The 26,043-nt window shown below is 42.3% G+C and overlaps 1 protein-coding gene across 5 annotated transcripts; it reads left to right on the plus strand.

Moving 5' to 3' along the window:
- The first annotated feature begins 1,313 nt into the window (after positions 1-1,313).
- On the plus strand, positions 1,314-25,397 carry CWF19L1 (CWF19-like 1, cell cycle control (S. pombe)). 5 transcript variants are annotated; one of them, XM_019547700.1, is made up of 14 exons: positions 1,315-1,391; positions 1,621-1,705; positions 3,154-3,232; positions 4,732-4,833; positions 6,742-6,956; positions 12,867-12,985; positions 14,084-14,168; positions 15,912-16,052; positions 16,389-16,500; positions 20,047-20,126; positions 21,912-22,121; positions 22,904-23,023; positions 24,106-24,203; positions 24,947-25,397. In XM_019547700.1, exons 1-14 carry the CDS (start codon positions 1,369-1,371, stop codon positions 25,086-25,088), a joined length of 1,611 nt encoding a protein of 536 aa, XP_019403245.1. In that variant the 5' UTR covers positions 1,315-1,368; the 3' UTR covers positions 25,089-25,397. The 5 variants fall into 5 exon arrangements, with proteins under 5 accessions (XP_019403247.1, XP_019403245.1, XP_019403246.1 ...); XM_019547702.1 differs by lacking the exon at positions 22,904-23,023 and having other exon boundaries at positions 1,314-1,391; XM_019547699.1 differs by lacking the exon at positions 1,315-1,391 and having other exon boundaries at positions 1,529-1,705.
- Positions 25,398-26,043: the final 646 nt, after the last annotated feature.

Genomic DNA, 26,043 nt, shown 5'->3' on the forward strand with positions numbered 1-26,043 from the left:
TTTTCAGGAATTTATCCTGAACACCCCAAAACATTCTTCACTGAACCAATTTTTGATACATCTGCTGATCTTCATCATCTTGTCACGCCGCCTTCACTTTTCTCTAGGGACCGAAGGAATTCTACTGCAGATTAACTGAGCCTTTGCTCGTTAGAACACGTGCAACCTGGCATGGTCATCGCTAATCCATTTGGGCAGGAATCTGCTAGTGTTTGTCCTGGTATGCAGACCACTGGTGCATTTTTCTCTTCTCACATCAGCATCATTTCAGGCTCAGGTGCATATCTTGTGTTCTTGTTCTGATCTACTCTGGTGATGGACCTGCAGATTCATCTTACTGCAAAGTTCTCAATTGTGATTTCACACTTTCTTGGTGGTGGTGAGAGTCTCTGGTTCTCCCTTTTGCACTTTTCTGTCAGCAGGTCACTCCATCTTCTGTTATCTTTCCCAATCACCTGTGTAATATCCTCTTTGCTCTTAGGCTCTGGTTCTCAGCTGCCTGCATTACCTCTTTCTTTGATGTGTGGAGACTGGCTTGCTTTCTCCTCTGTCTCAACCTGCTTTGCAGGAAACTTCATCAATTCTGCGTTTTCTCGGCTAGCATATTTTTTTGTCTTGTCCTTGTGACCACGTTCAACCTGTATTTAGTGGGTTGCTTTCTGGGTCCTATTGTTCTCAAGCTGTAGACAAATCACAGTTTGTAGACCATCCCCTCTTCTCCTCCTTCAGGTCCTCATCCAGACTCCCACCACTGCCTCCAGCTGCATGGCTAGTCCTCGTTATCATCTCTCCCGCTCGCTCTAAAAGGTAACGTTTCATATTGATGGCAGCTTCCATAACTAATCCTCTCTGGCGTGTGTCCTCCTGCCTTTGTGTCCAGTCGCTGTTGTCTCTTCAGGTCGCTTCGCTGGCAGCCTTGGGCATCTTTTGGTCCTTCTAGGCCTTAGAGAAGAAGTGTCCCCGACTCTCCCCTGTGTACGTGCCCACCCAGCACCCGCACTCCCCTGCCGTCAGGGGCAGCCCGTGCAGGGGGCGGGGGTGGCGATGCCGCAGGGGCTGGGGAGAGCCGGGGGAGGAAGCCCGGCGGGAGAAGCCTTTGGGCGTTGCACAAGGTCAAGTCGGGGGGGCGCGGCTTTGGTGGGGTACAGAGACGGTAGGCGGAAAGGCGGCCGCGGCTCCCAGGACAGCGGGCAGCGCGGAGGCTGCCCGGGAAAGCAGCGAGTCGGAAGCCCGTTCTCCGGGGGCGGGGCGGAACCTACGACCGCTTGCTCCGCGGGGAGGCTTTTTACCAACGCACCCGGAAATCTGCCAGGAGCGGGATGCGTGGGGGCGGGACTTCCGGCGCGGGGCTCCAGGCGGGGGTTTGAGATGGCGGGGGCGCCCCTCAGAGTGTGAGCAGTGCCGGGCCGAGCAGGGGGCGAGGCTGCGGGAAGCGCCGCGGAGCCCGCCCCCCCGGCTTCATGTCGCGAGTCACTCACTCTGTTGGAGGGAATTGGCCTCAGGCGGCGGCGGGACCCGGGGGAGTGGGGTGCGGGGCCTGTCGTCGTCCTGGATGTTGCCACCTCGGGCTGTAAACACGCACCTTTGCTGGAGCTGCCTTGTTTGTGCTTCTCTCCCTAGCCTGGCCTGTGGGGACGTGGAAGGGAAACTCGACACGTTGTTCAGCAGGGTGCGAGCCGTGCAGAAGAAAAGCGGCGCGTTTGAGGTAAGGTTTGTAGGTCTGCTGCTCCTGCACCGCACTCCGGCACAGAGGTGCTGAGCGACCAGCCCTGGAGGTGGATTCTGCAGCCGGCAGGGCTTCTAGCGAGCTGGGCTGTCCGCATCCCTGGGCCTGTTTGGTCCCACAGGGCTCGTTGCTGCAGCTGTCAGCAGCCCCTGCCATACCACCTTCATCTCCTGACCTGCTGAAGCTGCTGTTTCAGTGTGGCTTTGGCACCCTGGGAGTTAACACTGTCCACCACCCCCTGGCGCAGGGATTATAAAGTGACCTTCCTCCCTCCCTCCCAGGTAGTAGTGATGTCCAAAAAAGGCAACAGTTTTGCCGCAGCCTAAGCAGTCAATTTTAGAATTTGGTCAACAAAATCAGTAATACTTTAGCATCCTAAGCGCCTTTTAATTAATTGGTATGACAGCCTTGATAACCCCCTAATATGGTTCCTTTATTGGAAGCACATTCAGGAAACTAGGGCTGGAAGGGACCTGCCAAGGTCATCTAGTCCAGCCCAAACAATAACCCAGCATATATCCTTTCTGATGAAGATAAAGAGGGAAATTCATAGATGTTAGGGGCTGGAAGGGACCTCAGAGATCATTGGGTCCAACTCCCCACTCTAGGCAGGAAGACAACTGGGGTTAGGTGACCCCAGCGAGGTGACTGTCCAGTCTCCTCTTGAAAACCACCAAGGTAGGTGACTGTACCACCTTTGGAGGGAGTTTATTCCACAGTCTGGACACCCTGACTGTGAAGGAGTTTTTCATGGTATTATGCCTGAGGTGGCCTTCCAGAAGTTTGTATCATTGGTCCTGGTTTTCCCTGGGGTTGCCCTAGTGTATGGTTGTTCACCAAGCTCCTAATACACTACTCTGATTATAGCGGTAAGCCACGATCGAGTCCTTTCTCAGCCTTCTTTTCTTCAGGCTAAAGAGGCCCAGGTCCTTCAGCCTTTCCTTGTATGGCTTGCCTTGCAAGTGTCCCTGATCATACGGGTGGCTCTTTTCTGGACTGTCTCAACTTTTTCCACTTCCTTATTGAAGTGTAGCATCCAGAACTGGATGCACTACTCCAACTGCAATCTTACCAGTGCGAAGTACAGCAGGAGTATCGCTTCCTTAGTTTTACATGAGATGCATTGGTTGTTGCATGCCAGCATGCTGTTTGCTGTGCTGGCCACTGCATCGCACTGACAGCTTATATTCATGTGAGGGTCAATTAAAGGATCTTTATTTAATCTCTTAATTTGAAATGTGGTGTAGTCTGTCTCCTGCTTAATAAACGTTAAGGATTTTTTTTAATTATGTATATCAAATTAAATGAAATCCCAAGTAATTAATCCTTGAACTCAAATGCTTGTCAATAAGGCAGAATATCTAGGCAGCCATATTTTATAATTTAACACCATAAAGAATTCTTCCATTTTTTTTTAATGATTTTAGATGCTCTTGTGCGTTGGAAATTTCTTTGGCTCTACTTCAGAAACAGAGTGGAAGGAGTACCAGACAGGTGTCAAGAAAGGTAAGGATGAGTACAAGGCCCTGGGATGTTGCTGGACACAGCCTCAGATATTTACTGAACAGGGTCTTCAGTGTACATCTAATTCCTGTATTGCATTGCTTGTTTGATTGGTGAATGTTTCTGATCTTACTCCTATGAATAAGGAGTCCATATTGTTGGGGGGGGTGGCATATATGCTATTTAACTGTTGCTTATGGAAACCTGATGGCACTGTGGTTAGTGGTGCTGAAAGGATGAGGGTTTGCATTTGTACATGCTTCCCATTGCAGCCCCTTGTTGCCTGCTTCCAATGACAACATGCATATAGATGGGATGTGGATTGCTGTGAGAAATATTCACTAGTCCCTCTTGCATACCAGTCCATGTAATGTTTGGTTTGTATCTTTTGCTGTTCCTGGTCAGTTTATTGCTGTCTGTATAATTTCTTTGCCAGTCAGCAAGGCTGGGTTGTTTCTTCCTTAACACTGATCGATGGGTAGCTCAGGCTGATGATGAATAATAGCAAGCCATACTGATTTCATATTGTTGAGTGGTCTCCTCCTAGCAGCATTATCAAAGTGTGTGTGATGGTGTTTCTTTAAAATTAACTATTGGTAAAAAATCAGAGGTAGAGCATTTTCCCTTTTGACTTTCCATCTTGGAGGTGCTCATTGGTTTATTTTACCTGTGCAGGCATCTATCAGGTCCAAAAATACTTTTTAAGTAATCTATAGCCAGAACAGGAGAGGCACGGGAGGACCGTTTCCATGCAGCTGTGCTATCACTCAGTTCTATGAGTATAAGTGACAATTCTCTCCCTCTGTGGAATTCTGTATGACTTACTGCCTTGATGGCTTGCCTGTCTGCTTCTCCCTGATTTCCCCTTTTGGTGTGCTTTCTAGCTCTACCTCATTTAGGAAAGAAGCTACCTGGGGAAAACTTGTAAACCCTATCACCTTTATCTTGTGAAATTTCTCATTGGAGCCTACCTGTGGCATTGGTTAGTAAACAGAGTGCCGTGAATTGTTTTCCTGCTAAGCTTTGTTAACTCGGCCTCCCGATTCCCCTCACTCTGTCTCTTTTATCCTGCCTAGTGTATAGGGGTTGTTTCCAAACTGTTTATTATCTGTACAGGTCCATCAAAATGTGGCTGTTTTTGATGGGGTTTTTGTGTGGTATTACAAACAATTTTCTTTTATAAGCTGGAGAAGAAAAATCTTGGTTTGAATTGACCTAGTTGTTGGGTCTCTGGGAAAACTGTCCCGAGTAGAAAATGGGAAATAGGTGCAGGGCCAAGTTCTCTCCTGGATGGTTGCAGAAAGGAAAGACAGGAACACACATCCAATACTTATTAATTTAGATGTGGGGATGTATAACTACAGTCCATTGTTTTTTTTTCTGTAATGAATCTTTACTTGGGAAACATAGGATTTAAAGGGATTTCCTTAGGAACTGCAAGATAAAATAATTGTTATGCTTCTGAAATAACTGGATTCTAATCTTGTGTATTTCTTCCTCAGCACCTATTCAGACTTATGTGTTGGGAGCCAATAACCAAGAGACTGTACATTATTTTCCAGATGTCAGTGGTTGTGAATTAGCTGAAAACATTACTTACTTAGGTAATGATACAGATATTCTGTGATGTAAATCTGATATGAATTTATTTCTGCTGAAATGTTCAAATTAAAGTTTTGCTGTAGTTAACTGCCTTTTTGTTCCAAACCTCTTTTCTCCAGAAATTGTTTCAACTAATATTTCTGAGACTTGGTTTTTAAGTCCAAGATGAATTGATTTTTGGAAAGTTTGAGTAAAATCCTTTTCTGTACTTTAAGGTGATCAACTATGAATCTTGTGCTCCATTATGCTTCCCAGCCTATTGGCACTAACTCAGATAGCTCAGGGAAAAGTTTTGATGAAGTTGCCAACTCTGGGAGGAACCCCTTTTTGTGCTAATAAATATTCAGTTCTGCACTTTCTAATTCAGTTATACATTTATTGCATTTGGAGTCGCTGAACCCTCTCCCATATCCCACATGCACAGTTTGTACTGAAGTGTTAAGGCCCACCTCTGCCTAAGTATCCTACCCACCCCAAGATAAGCATTCCTCCCTTTTATCTTTGGAATGTCCCCTCAGTTCGCACATCATTGTCTGTCCTCCCCAAACCTAACTTGCTGGTGGCAGTCAGCAGGTCAGATGTTTTCTTGCTTTCTTAGCTTTGCTGTCTTCTGCACTGAAGTGTAGAATCTGACAGGTAATGCATTTGAAGGTGCAGTCAAACAGCTCACTCTGTCATACGTTATTGAGCCAGGACAGTGTTTGCTTTAAACTTGTCTGAGACCCCAACCTGTATTTGCCTTCCTCAGATGTGTTTGATTTTTTGCCTCCTGTAGGGGAAAGTGACAGTTTTCCATATGACATCTAGGATTTTAGCTAAGCCAAATAAACACTTTGTTCTGTTTGAGTTGACAGCATACTTTTCCTCTGCCTAGTCTAACAGGTTTATTCATTGTTTTTCTTAAACTCTTGCTGAGGCACTGTGCAGACTTAGGTTGTAACAGGGTAAAATGGTCCTAAAATATCGATGCTACCATTAAAATAATTTATCACAATTGGGATAATTTTAAGGAGTATCTGTAGCACTTCTATTTTGTATTGCCACAGTAGAAAGTGTCATAATAAAGCCTTTTTATATAAACATATGCTGTTAGTGTACTAAAAAATGCTTCAGGCCAAATTTAACAGCCAAAAATGTGGGAACTCACTGATTTAAAGCTATTTTTTTGGTTTAAATTCATACCTTAATGTACCGCTCATAAAGCCTTTGGCATATGAAGTCTTGCAGATTGAAGGGTTAAACAATAACTTTAACATTTTTGCACGCCTTTGGAGCCTGTCAGAGTATCTTACTTGCCAGTCTTTAGCTAATGTAGATTTCTATTTTGACTTTATCTAATGTTTACCCTTTGTGTGTTCCTTATAGTGAGGTCCTTCAATTTGTGATCATGCTCATTGTATTATGCCATCATATTTGGTAAATAGTATATTTAGATAGAGTGGAAAGGAACTGCACCTTTTCATTTGCCTCTTTTTTTAGATGTACAAGGGTAGCACTGAACTTTGTATATAATGACATACTTATATTAAGGTATGTGTTTAAAGCAGAGTTATGATTCTCTTTGGGAACCCTGGGTCTGAATTCCTGATTTCACAATTAAACTGTCAACCATAAGCCCCATATTCTTGTATTATAATTTCGTTGATAATCTGCTATACTGGGCATTTGATGGCAACATTACTGTGGGAGGGGAGAGTGGAATAATTAAAAATAAATAAATTGGGAGGACTGCCTCAATGTTTTTTATGGAGAAGAAGTTCAAGTCCCTGAGTTGCATCATTTGAGTCCTGACCACAATTTAATAGATTACCAGAGTTTCCTATAATCAGAGATTTGTTAGAATGACACAAGATAAATCCTTCTTATGCACTTAATAGTGAATATTTTATATGTATGTTTGTTTAATACAGGTCGTAAAGGTATCTTCAGTGGCACGTCAGGATTGCAGATTGCCTACTTGAGTGGTACAGAATCATTGAGTGAGCCAACCCCTGCATACAGTTTTAGCTCCAAGGATGTGATGGAATTACAAACATCTTTGTTATCAACTCCAAAATTCAAAGGTGTGGATATTTTGCTGACCTCTCCTTGGCCCAGGGACGTAGGGAATTTTGGAAATAGTTCTGTAAGTATTCAGTTGAAATGGATTGAGCATGTAATTAATTATTACTCAGACTTCTGCTTGCTTTAGCAATTTGCAGCCAGAACTACCACTGCAAGTTTAGATTTTTATAAAAGCTTTAGGGGATATCTTAGCAGACTGGCTTCTCTCCTGAGTGTGCTTGACATTTCCCACTGTGTACATGAGCTCTCAGATATGTGAGGTCTGTGGTGTGTTCTTGGATCCAGACAGTGAATTATCACTCACTCAAGGAGCTGTTTTTCTTTTGGACTAATTCTTTTTCACTAGGCTTATTTCAGGGTTACAGATTTGAACCACATTCATGCCTGCCTAATGTTTTGAATCTTGATTAGCTCTCTTGCAGATCTTGTACATATTGTTAGTTCCACACTTGTGTATGAAGTGCTGAATAATTTGATTTTGGTCACAGCCCTTCAGCAGAATGTTTGGAAACATCAGCTTATCTTTCCGTTATGTCAAGGCATATCTGCTGCCATTGGTTTCCTACTGCTGGTAATCTTTTTATTGTTCACTGTAGGTCTGTTTCTGAACCTCTGATTAAAAGCTGAAATTCTCCCTTTGTAAGGGTCCTTTCAGCCTCTTGAGTAGTTCCTTGACTTCTTGTAGAGCTCATACATCCATAATTTTTCTTTATCCTTCTTAGGACTCTGTTATAATTTTTGTCCTGAGTAGCTGGGGCTGTAGTAGAACCTGAGCCCATGTTCTGGCCAGGGAACAGTTATAGCACAGGGAGGGACATATTGATAAAATCAAGTCCCCTGCAGTTAGAGGCAACCACATTGGGTAAATCCCATTCATAAAATGACCAAGCTCTGTCTTATAATATATGAACTCATGAGAACCTATCCCTCTTTCAGAGAGATCTAAAATGTTGTGTTTTAGCTTCCACTTACCACAGGGTAAAAGTAATGCATATAGTTAATGCAGAGCAGTTGATGTATGACAAAGCCCTGGCCTCTTTTGCTATACATTGTTCCTTGTTCCAAACCTAGGTTAGGCCTTTATCCCCCCAGCTCCTATGGGAATCAGTTTCAAGTCTTCACTTCTGTGATGGTTGGAAACATTTTTCTAATTTCCAGTCTCAGTTTATTCATGAATAGTTTATGTAGTCTTGTCCTTTTACTAGCATTGTCCTTGAGCTTAAATAGCTGACCTGGCTTCCTGTTGTTTAGTGTCCTGGTGGGTTTATAGATAAAAATCATGTCTTTTCTCACTCTTACTAGTCCAAACAAGCCAAGCTCTTGTAAGTTTAGGTTTTCTGTTTCCCTGATCATCTTAGCATCCCTTCTGTACATTTCTTATGCTCTGATATCCTTGCAGACTAGCAGCTCTCTTTCTGATGATACCCTAGTCATGCTTCTTACAATGGTACTGAAATATTGTGACTATATGCTAAACCCAGTGCTTTGCTTTTGCTGAGCCAATTCCTATGCAGCCTGTTTGTCATGTTATCTTTAAAGATCCTTTCTCATGGGTGGTTCTGCTGCCAGCTTTCACTTCACTCTGTGTAAGCAGCCTATGGCAACTCTAGGCAAACTAGCTGTCAGTTGTCTCCTCTTTGGCCTCTGTCAATTGATCTGGGGTAAACTGGGCACATGAGATGGTTTACCAAAAGTCTTTTATTGGGCTGATTCACCCCAAGACAGTATTGACACATATACCTGCTAACAAACGTTATTCTGGGCAAGTGTTGCTCAGTACCTTTTTTCAATGTTGCTGACCCATATGAAGTTTTCTCCTACATGTCAGTTGATTCGAGTCAGTGCAGGTAGCACCAGATATAATGTTCAGTTTGTTTCCTGTCAAGTTGCCTCTCCCTCCTCCCAGTTTTTAGTTCTTAAATTTCTTAGATAGAGGTGTACCGATATATTGGTCCATATTGTATCAGCATCAATAAAAGGAAAATTGACATTATCAGCAATCAGCTTTTTGTGGCCGATGTGGCTGATAATGTTCACAATAAATGCCATCTGCATGCACACACAAATCTGGGGCGGAAGGACACCCCAGTGTGCGCCCCACCCCACCCCCTGGATCAGCTGACCACAGCTCCGCTCCATGCCCTGCTCCAGCCCCATTCCCTCCCTCACTGTGGGGGCCTTGATCTGTCCCTCCCTCCCTTTCCCTCCTAGACTTACCAGCTGGACACTGCTCTCCAAGCTGCCTGGCTGTATTGGCAATCGGATTGGTATCTGTGGGTCTGGCTAATAAACGGCCATTGGTATCAGCCAAAAAAAATTGTATTGTTGCATCCCTATTTTCAAACCTTTTCCTTGCTTAAATATTTCTGTTTTGCTCTTGGTCAAAGATAGGGGAGGTATGGGTTGCTTTGTGACGGTGAGAAAAACACTTTAGCTTTAAAGTTTGTATTTTTAATCTGCAGGCCAATTTTTTCTTGGCCGAGAATCTCCATCTGCCGCATACAGATGATGATTCACAGGGCCCATACTTGTAGCAGTGAGGCCTTGGAGTATAGGACAGAGTCATTTGTGGAGACTAAGGGGAATTCACATGGAGGACCTGGGTGAATCAAGAAGGATCACAGCTATTCCTCAAGCTCATGTTCTCTTACCAGTGAAGCAGGAATTGTGAACCAGCGGGGATGGGAAGGGCCTGGAGACTATACCAAGTGGGCCAGTGATGCTCTCTTTCCTACTTACAATGCTGTCTGGCTACTGTGTCTGAGGTTCTCTGTTGTTGAACCCTGGTATTTAAACTTTTAAATTATTTTTAATGTATTGTCCTTTGTTATCTTACTCTGTGTGTGTATGTTTAGAACTCTCCTTTTCTTGTTCCTTTAGCCATGTGTTCTTAAATTGCATAATAGAACTTCTTAACATTTCCAGTGTCATTTTGCTGTTAGACCCCTAGCCCTCTATTACATTATACTTCATGTGAAAAACTGACTTAAATAGTCTCTGTTGAAAATATGTTATAACAAGAGCATTGTACCCTGAGCACCCTTGATGTTACTTGAGAATAGCTGTTCTTTGCCAAACTTTTAAAAATTTGTGGTTATTTTTGTAAGCAGAAGTCTGACTTACAATGTTGTCTGTTTCTTGCTGTGTGAATTCTGAGGATAAATTTTTGTTTGTGCCATTGTTTTTAACCAAAAGTATTCCAAACTGAACTGAGGCTCCCAGCCAGAAGGGCTGGAAAATTTGAAATTACTTCCCAAATTTTGAAAGCCTGGAATCGGCACGAGAGATTTTTGTTTTTTTTGTCTCGATACCCATGAGCATTGAAAGTACATCCCAAATCGAGACATGTGATCACTGCTCCAAGCAGCCTAGGAAATAAGCAGGAATGTATCAAGATGAGAAGTGGCTAGAAATTAAAGGATTCACTTATAGTTCCATGGTGATAAATACATTGATACTGCAGAGTACCTGACAAAATAACTAGTGCATATTGGTAAATTTGCCCTTAAATATTAACATAAAAAATGAGGCTTCAAAATATTAGACTTCGCGTGGTAATATTCTCTCTGGCTCTTTTTTATTAACAATTCTAATACTAGATTTAATTTTAAAAAATCCATGGTGACTTTGACACACACATTGAATTAATATGGAATTAAAATTGAGGAAATTGTACATAATCTTAGGATAAAAGTCACTATAGGGATGCTATTCAAGTGCATCATAGGGGTATTGTAAGTATTCCAAAACTAGATGCTATAAACCCAGAAAATTGAGCTGAAGAACTATATCATAAGCCAATCATAGGAATTGTATAGGTAAGACATCCAAGCAAATTTAACTTTGTTATAAAGTTGCATTGTAGAATCAAAATTAAAACATTAAAGTCTCTAAAACCTGTTTAATCTGGGATTTCAAACAGTATTGGGTGTAAATTGTAATTGTTTATCATGATACCATTGCAGGACAGAGTTGGTTATCTGGGTGTATTTCCATATTTTTGGAATAATATTGCCATATCCATAATGTATTTTGGGGAATCAATAAAGCTACGTAGAGAAGTTCAAGAAGGGCTAGAGTATAGCATGGTAGAATAAAGATTATTTAAATTACGCTCATCCTGACTGGATCACTTTTTGTAGATGTCTGAGCTGGGCTAGGTCTAAAGGATTCCAATGAAAGAAGGATCCATTCAATATAGAAGTTTTCTGACTTTTTGCTCCTCTGTTCCTTGCCATGCTGAGTTCTGATATGTCATGGTTCCCAATTTTGTGTTCTCTTCTCTTTCCTGTCTATATATAAGGATAGCTTCTCTTAGCTTGTGTTCTTTGCTTTCTGAAACATGACATTTCTCCAGTTACAGAAGGAACAATGTTTTGGTCCTTGTTTAGCTGTGTGCATTGCAAAATATCCAGGCATACAATATTTTGAGCACCTCAGGAACGTGAAGTCCTTTCTTTCCTTCTGTGCTGAGGGCCTGTAGCAAATGCTTGTTTGTTCCCCTTTCAGTTTTTGTTCCTTGTTCATTTACTGCAGATGATTAGTTTAGCAAAAAGCAGTGTTTACTGTTTCTCTGCCTCCTGTCCCCATCTTTCTTTTGTCATGCTGTATAACATTTCTTAGTTTAAAGCAGATGGATTAGAGAGATGAAAGAAGAGCTTTCACTAAAGGAAAACAGTTTGCATCATTTTTCCTTTTTTTTTTCCTTTCAGGAATGGGTAAAGAAAGGGCCATATTTTCTCAGGACACTCCAAAAACTTTTTCTGTACCCAAATATGCGTCCCCAAATCACAGCTCCTATCCTAAATATGAAAAGCTAGGCTTGCTTTGTCAAAAGCCTGTACCCTGTTTTGTGGTTCCGTAATCCTGGTAACTAAGAATGCAGATGTTACATGTACTCTGAATGTTAGTAGTCATCTGCTTACAGAAGTGACTGTAAAATGGCATCATGGGTTTTGTGAATTCTGACTATTTTTTCATTTAAGGCTTAAAATACTTTATTTGGACTCTTTTTTCCTCCCTTGTCCTCCTGCTTACTGTTAATAGTACAAAACACAGAGTGATTTTAAACGTAAGCCTCTCTTTCTGGTTTGAAGTCCCTGTAGTGAAGACTCTATCTATATCCAGTTCCCTATCTGCAACCCGGTAGTTTTTATAAAGGGGAGTGGTGGATGCGCACAACATTTGAAGCACCTCAGATGCCTTTGAAGTGCTTCAAATGCAAATGGACAGATATACATACCATTTAAAGTGCTCTGAAAATGATAGAAGTGCTCCTTAAGTAGCTGTGGAGGAAACAACTCCCTGCAGTGGGAGGAGGGGGAGGGAGCAGAGCTGCATGTTGCAGCAGCCTTCTGTTGCACATCCTGCCTGAAAAGCATGCTGCTGCACGTAGCCGTAGTGATTGGGTGGTTGTTTTTTTTAAAGCACTCTGGTCAGTGGTGTGGCGCAGGGGCTTATATATCTGTCTGTGGCTGAAGTGCTTCAAGTGCGGCTGCATTTGGAGCATTTCAAATGTTACATATGTCTACACCTTAAGTATGTGCTTTGTCCACTTAAGTGTGCAGTACAGTGGTAGAGCAGTGTCTGGGGAGTTTAGGATATGCAGTTAAAACTCTTTTTAGAAGTAATACCTGAGGAGAAGCAGACTCTGGCTGACTTCCACAGCTGTGTTTGGCTTCACAGGACTGGAAGACATGAAAAGCAGAAACTCGTTTTTGCTGTTACATCTCTGAATCTATGCAAGGAACAGATGTGGGGCTCAATCACCAGGTGTTTATTTCAGTGGGGGTAGGTTTGACCCCTTGATTAGGAAAAAGATGTCATTATTACGTAGGTATTTTTCAGCTACTCTACAGTGGCTATCTAGGCAGGCTCTAACATGCACAGGACACAATTCCATGCTGAACCACTTTTCTTTGCGTTGCAAACCCACAAGATTTTAGAATAAAACTTTATTTGCATTTTGTAGGGAGAAATAGATACTAAGAGATGTGGCTCTGTGTTAGTATCTAATCTAGCCACAAGTCTGAAGCCAAGGTATCACTTTGCTGCATTGGAGAAGACCTATTATGAAAGACTTCCTTATAGGTATGTCGGAACTTGTGAAACCACTGTTATTTCATAATAGAAGTTAGTTTTCTAGTAGGTATGGGAAGAAACTCTAAAATTATTTGCTACGGTCACATTGTAATTCAGTACTTTAAAAATATATAACTGGTTAGAATGATTACCCATGGTGCATCTTGGAGACTATGACCATGATCTGCTTCCAACCAACTCTTATCAAGAAACAGAGCTACTGCTGATAGCAGCTGTCAACAGTGAACTGGGGGTGAAAAATCTTGTAACTGCTGGTATGGACTTAACAGAACTCTTTTTATCACTATTACACAAATCCTGAGGCACTCAAGTGCCGAGAATGACTTGGTTCCAGCTATGTTAGCAGTTGAACTATTTGCAGCCTCAGTTCAAGGGCATGTGTTTCAGACTGCTATTGACAGCAGCCAATAGAGCTTTTAGTGTTAACAGAACGTTAATGTTGTCACAACCGTAACTAATGGCATAATTATTTTGGTAGTTTGAATTTAATGATGAAATGATATTTGAGGCCATTTTTATGGAGTGTGATAAGATCTTTTAAGTAAAAATAGGACTAAAGTCTAAGACTCTTGTGTTGACCCCACATATGAATAACCTGTCTTAAGTGTAATGTCTGCCAAGGGCCTAAAATATTAAATCTCCTCTCACCCCTGCACTTAAACTTGCTGTTGTTAGTTTATCTGGTCTCACTAGCTACTTCCATCAGAAGTCCTGCACGATGGACTAAATTTGGTATGGCCGTGAGAACTTTGGTCTCCATTCAACAGAGGACCTAAGTATATGCTTAACGTGAGCTGGTGAGTTTTATTGCCGACTTCAGTGGAAGGACTTGCTTACAATTAAGCATAGGCTTAAGTGTTCTGGATCTGAGCCAGAGAGCTCCAAACCCTGTAGAACTGAGACCTGAATACCCAGATTGTGCCTTGTTTGGGCAACATGTTTTGAAGGAAATTCTACTACAGTTACAACATGCTGTATATCTTCTTCCCTACTGACTACTTCCACTGATCAGCCAAACATTTGTTTGTGCTAAGAGTTGTTCTAAATGTTGTCAAAAATGCATTTAAAATATCTGATTTCCCACAGAAACCATGTCGTCCTGCAGGAGACTGCGCAGCATGTGAGCAGATTTATAGCGCTTGCCAATGTTGGCAATGCAGATAAGAAGAAGGTAATGACAAATGCTTAATTCTATTCTTCTATTAAATGCAGACATTGTGGTACTGGGCACATCTTTGGATGCATAATTTACTGATTGAATAGAGCTAGGGTTGCTGGGTGGTAGGTCTTACCAGATATTAGTTACATGTCAAGTTGCATTGGAGCAAAGTTGGAACCTCCTCACTCAAGTAATAAATCCTTTGAGTTTGAGGTGAGGGTTAAAAATAAAATATAAAAACACATCTGTTCTCCTAGTTAAAGTAATTTTTAGCTGCATAGGAAATTAAACTTATAACCACTTTCCACTTCCTTGTTGTCTTTTTTATGACTTCTTCAAAATGGCTCTACTCTTCTGTGGCATACCTCCTTTAGGCTCTAAAGAATTATGGAAACTTTTACAATTAACTTAAAATGTTCAGGGCAGGGTGGAGAAGAGAGAGAGAAAATAGATATAGTGTTAACTCAGGCATGTGTGGTTAAAGCCTAGGGATGGGATTTTTGGAAGTGCTCAGTTTTGGGGAGTTTCAGCATTGACTTTATTAGAGACAAAGTTAGATCAGTGCTGAGCCCATTTGAAAATTCCACAGTAGGTGTTTGAATAGCACTGCAGATTTTTGATTAGGACAGGAATGTATCTTGCAAATGCATGTGGAGAACAAGCTCAAACATCCCTTCATTTGGAAATGGAAAGAAGGGTTTTTTTAAAGAAAAAAGGATTAGTCGTTGTCTTGTCTTGGAGCAGACCCCTTTAAGTTACTGAAGGGCTGTTTTAACCCCCACCATTCACCCGCACCTTTTTTTTACTCTACTGCAGTTGTGGATACATTTCCATTTGGCTGCTAGGGCTGTGAGCAGCATTTAGTACTTCTTGGTTGCTTCCTTAGCCAGGAAAGTCAGAAGCATGCACTATAGCATTAGACAGACAGACATATACACTGCACAAAGCTGGATACATTCTGCCAACCCAGCTGACCTGCATATGGGCAGATGTCTGGAAGAGGCTCTGGGTTGGGGTGACCCAAATAGTGAAAAATCATACTGTAATTGTTCTAACTCCCATGTATAATTTTAACAAAGTGCCTTGTGGAGGCAAGAGTGAAGAGGGGCAGTTGGTAGGTTTTTAAGAATAATGATGGGGGCGGAGTTAAACGGCCTCAAAGCATAAAGCTGCAGCAACGGGTGACTTAGCTTCACTTTTCTACATAAAAAGCAGAACTGAAGGCTGGTTGATACTTCATATGTACTTGCATAGAAGAGCAGGCTAAAATTTTCAGCAGGGGGCAGACTGCTGCTGAAAGAGCATCTGGTCTTCTGGAGGAAGAAGCAGGGGCAGGAAAAATCATTGTGGGAGAAATAAGCAAGCAACAAATATCAAAATAGGGAAAATTGAAAAATGTTTTTTCTATATTCTTTTACACATTTTGGCCACTGCTTTTTGTAGTAGAAAGTCTGGACACCGCTGCTGTTCAGAAAGGTTCTTAAAAAATAATGGTAATGTAAAATGAATGAGTCACTTAAGCATGTTGAGTCGGCTTTTGGTTCTTTGTTTTCTGGCACAAGTGACCCGTTTCATTTGCCTTCTAATACATGTCCTGTTCTAGCCTGATTTAATATTCTATGTCTTCATTGCATTTTTATTTGCATAGCAGGCCACACATTGTGAGGCCAGCATTTTATTTTCGGAGCTGACTTTATAAAGCCTTTTGGCTTGGCTGAATCTCTGGTCCTTTAAGCTGTTTTTATTTTTTCCCAGTATCTCTATGCATTTAGCATTCTCCCAATGAACTCAATGGACTCTGCAGAATTGGTGAAACAACCACAGGATGTCACTGAAAACCCATATCGAAAATCTAGGAAAGAGGCACAGAAGGCAAAGTTGCTCCTAGGTGCAGAGGTACTGTATGTTCTACCTTTTGTATACATGATCTCCTTTTTGCCTTTAGGGAAAAAAGGCCTAGAACTAGCACCAGGCAGAAAATGGAAAATAGCATCTGAATAATCCATAAAACAAAGAGGAAGCAGGGAAGGAATAGCAGTTGTAGAAAACATTTCAAAACCCCCTTCATAGAACTTGTGGTAACTAGGTGGACAGAGGCTTCATTGATTAGAGGAAGTTAAAGTATTTAGTATTCGATATATTTACTCAGCAAATGAGTGAATATCTTCTCTAAGTCTCCGATTTATAGATAATCTTAGAGATGATCAGCTTTGGTTTTATTTTTCTTAACAGGAAGAACCAGCTTGTCAATTTTTCTTTGATTTGAGCAAACAGCAAGGAAAGAAGCGGCCCTCAGATGGGAAGGAGGGAAGACATTTCCAGCCCAAACAGGCTAGGAAACCTCGTGAGTATAGAACCTTTATGCTTTTTAGGAGCTCCCTTGAAACTATTGTTAGAAAAATTGAGAGCAAAATATGGGGTGGTGGTGGCAACTGAGCACTCAGCTGGAAGGAGAAAGCCATTGCGGGTAGGTCCTGTGCAAGCATAAAGGAAAAACTGGTCCCTTGCCCCACAAAATTTTATGCTTTAAACGCAAGATACAAACAGTAGTGATGTGAGCTACAGAAAAGTGATCAGTGACGATAGAACCTTAGTGTTGCTTAAAACAAAATAATTGCATCCTGTGGCAGTGAGCCTTTTTGGCAGGTGTTCCACAAGGTAAACTATGCGTCTTCCCTGAGTGCCACTTTGATTCCCTTCCCTTGCTGTCTGAATGGCAACACAGTTGCTGCATTATGGAGCAGGAATCAAAGCAGGGTGCTACTATCCCAGGCAGAAAATTAGCTTCCTTGATTAATACTGGTGACACCAAACTCTGGGGTAAAGCATCCACACCTGAGGATAGGATCCAGGTGGATCTGGACAGACTTGAGAAATGGGCGTATGAGAACCTAATGGTGTTCAGTACTGAAAAATGCAAGGTTCTCCACCTTGGGAGGAAAAACCTACACCATGCTTATAGGCTCAGCAGTGCTATGCTGGTTAGCACTACAGATGAAAGGGACTTGGGGGTCATGGTTGACCATAAGATGAACATGAGCCTTCAGTGTGATGCTGTGGCTAGTAAAGCAAGCAAAACACTGGCTTGCATCCATAGATGCTTCTCGAGCAAATCCCGGGATGTCATTCTCCCACTGTACTTGGCCTTGGTGAGGCTGCAGCTGGAGCATTGCGTCCAGTTTTGGGCTCCGCAATTCAAAAAGGATGTGGAGAAGCTTGAGAGAGTCCAGAGGAGAGACATGCGCATGATCAGAGGTCAGGAAAACAGATGTTATGATAAGAGGCTGAAAGCAATGGGGCTATTCAGCCTGGAAAAGTGCAGGTTCGGGGTGATCTGGTGACCACCTATAAGTATATCGGGGTGCTCATCAGGATCTGGGGGAACAACTGTTCACCAGAGGCCCCCAAGGAATGACAAGATCGAACGGTCACAAACACCACTGTGACCGGTTCAGGCTGGCCTTAAGAAAGAACTTCTTCACTGTCCGAGCCCCCAAGGTTTGGAACAGACTGTCACTGGAGGCGGTTCAAGCACCCACTTTGAACACCTTCAACACTTGTTTGGATGCTTATCTTGCTGGGATCCTGTGATCCCTGCTGACTTCTTGCCCCTGGGGCAGGGGGCTGGACTCAATGATCCTTTGAGGTCCCTTCCAGCCCAAATGTCTTGAAATCTATGAAATACAAATACCCCAATTAGCAGCGGTGGCTGGCTGATTTGAAGGAAAAAGTATGTGCCGTAAGTGAGAAACTCGCATTTAAATTTTAGTGTCTGAGGCGAAGTCTGAGCTGGGTCCAGCTGGCAGTGAACTCCATTTCCCAGCAGCCCCATACCCATGTGTCTGGGGCTTATTTCCATGGAGACTCCAGCAACAGCTGTGCTGGCAGGCAGCAGCAGTGCCAGCCTCTTGCTGGGGGAGGACTGTGCTGTGGGCGGAAGTGGGGTGGGCTCAGCTGCTGCCACCTGTGCAGGACAGGCAGTGGCAGCAGCACTGCTAGGAGGGGGGGCTACAGAGAACTTTGGGGTGGCTGTAGCCCTCCCAAGACCTCCCATAGCACCACCCCTGCTGGTAGGCTGTGTGGCAGGGTGCAGAGCTGCTCTGGAGCCTGCCTGGGATCTTGCATTGGTGACAGTGTGATCCAGAGCCAGGGCAGCACCACAATCTGCAGCCTGCACACTCTGGGCAGGGGCATGCAGGCGGAAGGTTGTGGCTCTGCCCTGGCTCTGGACCATACTATCACCACTGCAAGGAGCCAGGGCCGAGATCTGCTTCCTGCACGCCCCTGCCTAGAGCATGCAGGCTGCAGATCATGGCTCTGCCCTCACTCTGGATCATGCTGTCACTGCTGCAAGATCCCAGCTGGGCTCTAGAGCATATCTGCACTCTGCCACACGCCCTGCCAGTGCTGCTGGGGCCAGTCTCCATGGAAACTGGTCCCGGCCACACAGGCAGGGGCTGCTGGGAAATGAAATCCGGCTGCTGGCCAGATTCGCCATTTGGCCCACCCCTGGTCTAAAGGGGCTGGTGGGGACTTCAGAGGGAAAGCTATCTTGGTTCTGCCTGTTTCCCCAAAGTGCACTTGTCCATTCTTAAGGGGCAAGTCCTAAGAAGCAGAATAGGGTGTTTCAGCCCTATTCAGAGTCCTAATCTATTGATATAATTAGCTTTAAATTAGAGATGGTCACAAGTTTCAGAATTGCAAAAAAACAAAAAAAAAAGCTGTTTTATTTAAGTTTCAAAAGGTGCCATTAACATGGAAACAAAGTGGGTTTTCACATTTTGCAATTCACGTACTTATAAAAGATTACATCCTAAATTACATGCAGGAAGCTAATTTCTTCACACTTTACAAAACGGGTCTCAAGTATAATTAAATAAAGTGATTGTACATGACACTTACATTAGAAAGAGTACTCTAACAAGGCTGGCCTCCAGAAATAGTTTCATCTTTTAGCCAAAAGCAGCCCCTCAATTTGGGCATCTTTGCTGCCTTAATGCAAGACAGAACAGGTTTCCAGTTGGAAAGAATATGGTGGGCTCACGTGATGTGGCTCCTGGTGGTGCAGGCCTCAAGTTTAAAAGTTTGGGTCTGGCTCTAGAAGATACTTGTATGGACAAATATACCTTTTAGCTGTGTTTAAAGGGGAGGGGAAGCTGCCACTCAGGAACACAGTGTTAGCTCTTCGTGATCCTGTAGTTAGCTAATGCACTTTCATTTTGATCCTGAATGAAACAGGGTTAAAGGAGCTGTGGTTTTGCTCTGCTCTTATTGCTAGACTCCTGTAGACATAGCTATTATATTGTAACCACTTATGTCAGCATCCTTTGTTATCAAATCAAGTGTTACATCTATCTCCCTATACCCTAAAACTATTGATGATAGGCCTGAACTGGTGTATGAGTTCACCAGTGTACCAGTAACCTCAGATCTTGCACTCCTGTGCAGTAAATAATGTAACCTCTTCTGTTTGCATAAGAATTTGGTGCATTTTCTGATATCCTGTGAGCTGTAATACTTCCAGATATGGGATTGTCAGCTGGAACTCGCTTCTGGATTCTTCCTGAAATATTATTATTAAAGACACAGACCCAGCTGACTTAAAAACGCTGCTGCTGGCTAGTTGAACAGTAGCACCAGTTCTCTTGTGAACATACCATGTTTATCGTAATTGTGTCCCTTGACATCTGCAGCAATGTTACATTCCTTACATGGACAGGATGTTGGCCAGCAGCCATAGCACACTTTCCAGTTGTTAATCAAAAAGAGTACTTTTATGTTAATATAAGCATTTTAACTGTTGAGTGTTGCACTGTGACTCACACTTAGAATGAAATATTCACACTAAGAATTATGGGTTTGTTTCTTTCTTCTTTTTCCCCTTTTAAAGCCCAGCCAACGGGTCCTTGCTGGTTTTGTCTTGCCAGCCCTGAGGTTGAGAAGCATTTGGTAGTTAGTATTGGCACGCATGTAAGTACCTTCTGGCGCACACGGTTTACATAAAAATGCAGTGCCCTACTGAAGCTTGTGATAGAACATATCTTGCTGTGTAACAACTGACTTGAAACTGCAGTCTGATGTCCTAAATTATGCAGTAAAGGGGTGTTAGGCAGCAAAAGGTCACAGAAACCTGATTATTTTTTCAAAACTTGCATTCTCTTCCTTGACACAATAGGCACTGAGTCTGCTTGAACAAAGGATGCCATTAGCATGTGGCATCAGCTTGCACTTCTGTGATTAGAGTTCCGTGTCATCTTCAAAAAAATTTTAAAAAACCATGTCCCTAACTAAGTGAAGAGAACCCCAGGAGGATGGCTTACTAGTTTACTATTTATTCATCCAGGATTGCTTTATCTTGGTTTATGCTTGGAGGATCACTGCAAAATCAGGTCTGCGGTAGATCTTTTATCAATGTATAGTAATGTTCATTAGGTGTGATATGTGGTTATCATGCTTCAGCACTAGCAGAAGTCTTAGTGTAGATAGGTATGTGAGCATATAATGTAGACAGGTATGTGAGCATATCTAAGCATACAACTGACAGTATACCTCAGGCCATGTCCATATTATGAGTGCTTTTGTGGTATTTCTGTCCAAAAATTGTATTGGAGCAAAGTGTTGTTCATGCCAGTCTGCCTATCCTTGGGAAGCTTGGCTCTGTATCAGTAGAACAGGGGCCTGCAGTGTATGGCCCACAGGCTGTGGATCCATCACATAGAGCCACTGGATCTGGCCCATGGACATAGAGCTTTGGCAATGAGGTGCTCTTGCACCTGGCCACCTCTGACGTGGGGTGAGTTGTTCTGGCTTGCAGCTGGAAAAGGTTGCCTACCCCTGCAGTAGAGTAATGTGGTTCTCTCAAAAACAAAACAAGCAATGGCAGTGAGAGTGCAGTTCTACTAGTATAACTTCATCTGTACAGTTGTATTAACAGAAGTCTGCAATGAAGAAATGTCTTGGTTCCCTGCGTGAAATAAGGTTAAACTAGACTGATGACTTATTTTTTGCTGATTTATGATATAAGCTATGAGTACAATAGAAGGGCCTCCTTGTATTGCTATACTAACAACTTTTCTAGCATAGGCTCAGGTCTTGGCTAAGAATCTGTTTTGTTAGGGAAATATTTTGATTTTCAGCAGAAATTCAGCTCAAGTAATTGTTTTGATTCTCTGGATTTAAGGAGTAAATCTTCTACTTCATACTCTGTGTTGATATTTTTCTTTAAGTCACTTTATCTCTTGATAGAGGATCACCCAAATCCTGATTTGTTAACTGAGCTGAATTAGTGCTAATAGTTGGCTTTTCTATTTTGCCTAAAGTTGACTCAGTTGAATTATAACTCAATCGTGAACTGAATATTAGTGTTTGTACAATCAGACTCTTTTATTGTTTACTTTAAATTCAAATATGAATGTCCAAGGGGATGCTCTTTTCCATGCTGCATCATATCCAGAAATCCTATTTGTTGTCACTTCAGTGAGGCCTAATTCAGTCGTGCTGTCTGCGTAACAGCTTTCCCATTCATCTGCAGTATTTTTTTCAATTCTTTATCCTTTTCTAAGTCAGCTAATAATTGATAGATTGCTACAAAATGGTTTCTTAAGTAGGACATAGAGTTTTTTTGAATCTTCATGCTCTGAGCCACAGCATGGTTCTCTGAATGTATTTTGTCTTGAGGAGCAAATGAACTATAGCATGGTAATATTCTGCTGTGAAAAGCTGCTTATGTGTTTCTGACCCTCTGTTTTGTTTCAGTGCTATCTTGCCCTTGCCAAAGGTGGCTTGTCCAATGATCATGTTCTGATTTTACCTATTGGGCATTATCAGTCTGTAGTTGAACTTTCTTCAGAGGTAGTAGAAGAAGTAGAGAAATACAAATCTGCTCTAAAGAAGTTTTTTCAAAGCAAAGGAAAAAGATATGTGTTGTTTGAAAGAAATTACAGAAGTCAACACCTACAATTGCAGGTAAGGTTACAACCTAACACAGTGTATGCTTAGGTTTATATGTAACCTGTTCCTTTTAAAACTTGCCTCTTTTTCTCCCTCAACCCCTTCAATGGCATCCCAGGTTGTGGGTAGAAGTCCACCTATCAAAAGATAAGAGGGGGCCAAAAGTAAAACATTTGTAACATTGTTATTTATTAGAAAGCAGGGGCTTGACCATACATAATGTTTCCTATTACAGCAGATGCAGAGATCTGAGTTTGAGGGGCAGTGTATGGGCAATTGATAAAAGCCAAAAGAACTCCATATAAGACTTTCCTTCTCTTTTAGTTTTATTAGCTTTACATTGGCATGTGTACTGCTACTGTTTGTGTAACTAAACAGACTGGAAGCCTCAAGTGCCTGCTGTAACGTACAGATTTTTTGCCAACATCTTCAGATAGCGATGCTTGATTAGTTTCTGCTGCCTTGGATACCGAAGGATGCATTGTGGTAGTCTTCCTGTGGCGGATCAGTTACAGTATCAGATCAGCCTTGAACTACCACATAGAGTATTGAGGAGGAGGACTGTCTTGAAAACTGTTCTAGGACTTTCAGTTTTCTGTTAGGCTTCTAACTCCCACAAGAAAATAGATCTGTCTCATAAGTTTAAGTCTGTAGAGATAGGTGATCACCTATTTTGCGTGATGATGAGCAATACTGAGGGGTGTTCAAACCCCAGTGATGGATTTACTGCCTTTTTTAAGTCAATAGTATGTTTTGTTTACTTGTCTTGTTATGAAAATGGCATCTGTGTGCTCTAGGTGATTCCTGTATCGCTCACCTGCTGTGCTTCTGAAGATATTAAAGAGTCCTTTATTGTACAAGCACAGGAACAACAGATTGAATTATTAGAACTCCCAGAGCACTCGGACATCAAGCAAGTAAGAAATAAGACTTTCACTGGTCATTTTCTCTGCCTCAGCATTTTTCTGCTTTGGCAATTCATCTAAAAGTAGCTTTGCGTGATAAAGTTAAGCTGCTGTAAAAGTGACTGTAAGCTTGATTTTTCAGGTGGCTTCAACTGGAATAGCAGATACTTGGCATATTGCAATATGCTGGTATTCTGTAGCTCTGAAAGTAGTAGGTGTAGGCATACTGTCTTAAGGAGCCATTAACATTGCCCATGTGACTTTCTCTTCCTTTTACTTGAGGCAGATCCCTTGAGGTTCTTGTAGATAGGTGCTCTCAGCAGTTTCCCTCAAAACGCAGTTTGCTGGGAGTTCCCCTGTGTTTTTTACAGGATAATTATTGCTGTTCTACTAAGTGTCTAGAAATTAAAGCTTAGAGGCATGGGAAAACCAGAAATGAGGCTTCAGCCATCAGTGAGATGAATTTCCTCTTGTTTTGGTGTCCTGCAGAATTTCAGGGTTAACAAATACTGTAAAGACCTTTTCCAAATTTTTTTTTGCTTGCCATAATGACAAGCACATTGAGGCAGGTGGGCAATTTTAGGCAAAATCGCAAATGCTATCATGCTAGGGTTAACATTCACCTGATATAAAATGTTAACTTGTTAGATCTGTCACAAATAAAAATTGCTAAAAGCTAAGATGATGATTGTGGTGGTGTGTGTGTGTGTGTGCACACGTGTGGGCAGGCATGCTACAGGTTTCTCATAGGAACTGGATTAAAAAAATGGCTTTTAGAAAAATGAATCATCTGGTAGCTTAAGGTTTTTATTTTTGCCTACTGATCCTTCTAGCTTCTCCTGTCAGTTACCACCGTTTTTTTACTATATTCATTACATAGTTTATACAAGTTTTTTCCAGGTACTACTTTGGATGGAATTATAGTTTTACTATTTAATAAACGGTATGTGGTTAAAGATCAGCTACTTGCTTCACTCACAGGAAATGATCAACAACTACGTAATTGGCACCTTTCACATTTTTCTCAGAGTCCAAGCTTTGTCAGTCTCTTAAATGCAGATTGTTTCAGAATTTCTTTCCTTTCCCTATTCTAGATTGCACAGCCAGGAACGCCATATTTTTATGTTGAACTTGATACAGGGGAGAAGCTTTTTCATCGTATTAAGAAAAATTTTCCCTTGCAGTTTGGAAGGTTTGTTTTCTCCCTTCTTGATTCTGTTGTATAAAATATGTACATATACATATGTATTTAATATGCTCCCCATACTTTTTTTTTTCCTTACCAATAACCATTGAGAAGGAATCTGGGGATACTTAGAACCAGGAATTACCAGCTACTTTGTCTTATTTACAGTAAGCTATTAAGCTTAATCTTTGTTTTAGATCTCAGGCACTCACAAGTGGGATAAGTATTATCCTTATTTAAGAACTTACCCAATATCATAGAGCAGTATGATGGCAAAGAATGAATACACATCTTTTGACTCCCATATTTGTGCTTAGTACCAGAAGACCCTCTGTTTAAAGAATGAGGCTTGCATTTTCTTGCCCTCTGCAAAAATTCTGTGCACCTGCTACTTTGATATTCTGACCTGTCCCTGCATTCAAATCATTTTAAAATGTTTGAACTGGAAAAGTTCAGTGTGGAGATTAAGAATCATGTTTGTACAGAGTACCAGAAAATTGTCCTTTTTAGCAAAGAAGCAGGTAATGCCTCTATATTGACTTATTTCTAAGTTAATAATAAGAATTGCTTCCTTTCAGATGCAATTCGGATGTGCTCCCTGTGAATTCAATGGGAGTTTTTCTATTTAAATTCAACATGAGTGTTTAGCTAGCCCCCACAGTACTTGATTTTGTAGTCTTATTATTTCTAGCAGTGTGTTTGCACTTCAAAGATTGCAACAGTTCTGCAGCTGATTATTTTGGTTACAGGGAAGTCCTAGCCAGTGAAGCTATCCTGAATATTCCAGATCGGGCAGACTGGAGGCAGTGCAAGTCCACCAAGGAAGAGGAGGAGGCATTGTCCAAAGCCTTTCGAGAGGACTTTGAACCTTTTGACTTTTCTCTGCTGTAGTAACTTTGCTTTTCCAATGGGAAGCACTCAGTGGTTGGACTGTCTTGCCAAGAGCACCGCTGTCCTGTCCTGTTCATCACCATCATTCATTTTAACACTGTACTTGTTGCTGAGTTTTGCTCTGGTATGACTCAACTCTTGTGCAGAACTGAAGTTAAAAGGAACTGTTCAACTGCAAGGCATACTGGGGCAAAGGATTTCCCTTCTTAGGTCTATTTAACAGCAGGAGGACCAAAGCCCGGGTGCTGGAACAGGCTGTACTCTTTGCTGAGATTTTTAATCAAAGGAATAAACTCTATTTCTCTCTGTGGTCTGGTTGGTTGGTTTCCTAGGCAAGCTTCAAGCAGTGCTGGATACAGCTGAGGCCCTGGAGTGGTGTTGATGGTACACAAGCAGTGTGGGACCTGTCTGGGGGGCTGGGGCAAGGCTGGTCCTGCCACAGTCAGATAAATTTCGGATCAGTTGTCAGGGGTGGGCACATGGTCCAGGAAAGGACATTATCAGGAGGGAGCTGGTCTCAGGCCATGTGTGGGCGTGGCAAGGTTGCTGCAGTGGCCTAAGCAGACCTAACATCTGCAATGCTGCAGTGGCCCAGACAGTGCTGTCCTAAGGGTGGAAACAGAAGATGCAGTTGTGGCGGCTCAGGTTGTACTGCAACGTGTCTCGCAACAAAGAAATTGCACCAGGTATCTTGTTTCTAAAGTGGCTTACAAGGTGGCTGGGTATACTGCTGCCCTTCTGTTGCAGGGGGCCCGAGAGAACTGGCAGACTATGGCCAGCAAGCACAACGCCTGGTCCTTCTGGGCTGCTCTACTGGTGCACGTAAGGGTGCAGTGGGATCTAATGCACAATCACATGTCCAGCCATGCTACATGTGCATTTGCAGGAGGCGTGATTGTGGTATGGATAAAATTCCATCATGCCTTATTGCTGGTGCAGGGGGAATCCAATCCCA

This window comes from Crocodylus porosus, unplaced genomic scaffold (assembly GCF_001723895.1).
Source record: "Crocodylus porosus isolate Cpor-Errol unplaced genomic scaffold, CroPor_comp1, whole genome shotgun sequence".
Lineage (NCBI taxonomy): Eukaryota > Metazoa > Chordata > Crocodylia > Crocodylidae > Crocodylus > Crocodylus porosus.

Bases quoted from the DNA above. Each gene is read 5' to 3' on its own strand.
- CWF19L1 (XM_019547699.1), top strand. From the start codon at position 1,553: ATGTTGCCACCTCGGGCTGTAAACACGCACCTTTGCTGGAGCTGCCTT. The intron at 4,834-6,741 runs GTAATGATACAG...TGTTTAATACAG, and splicing joins TGAAAACATTACTTACTTAG to GTCGTAAAGGTATCTTCAGT. The intron at 6,957-12,866 runs GTAAGTATTCAG...TGCATTTTGTAG, and splicing joins GGAATTTTGGAAATAGTTCT to GGAGAAATAGATACTAAGAG.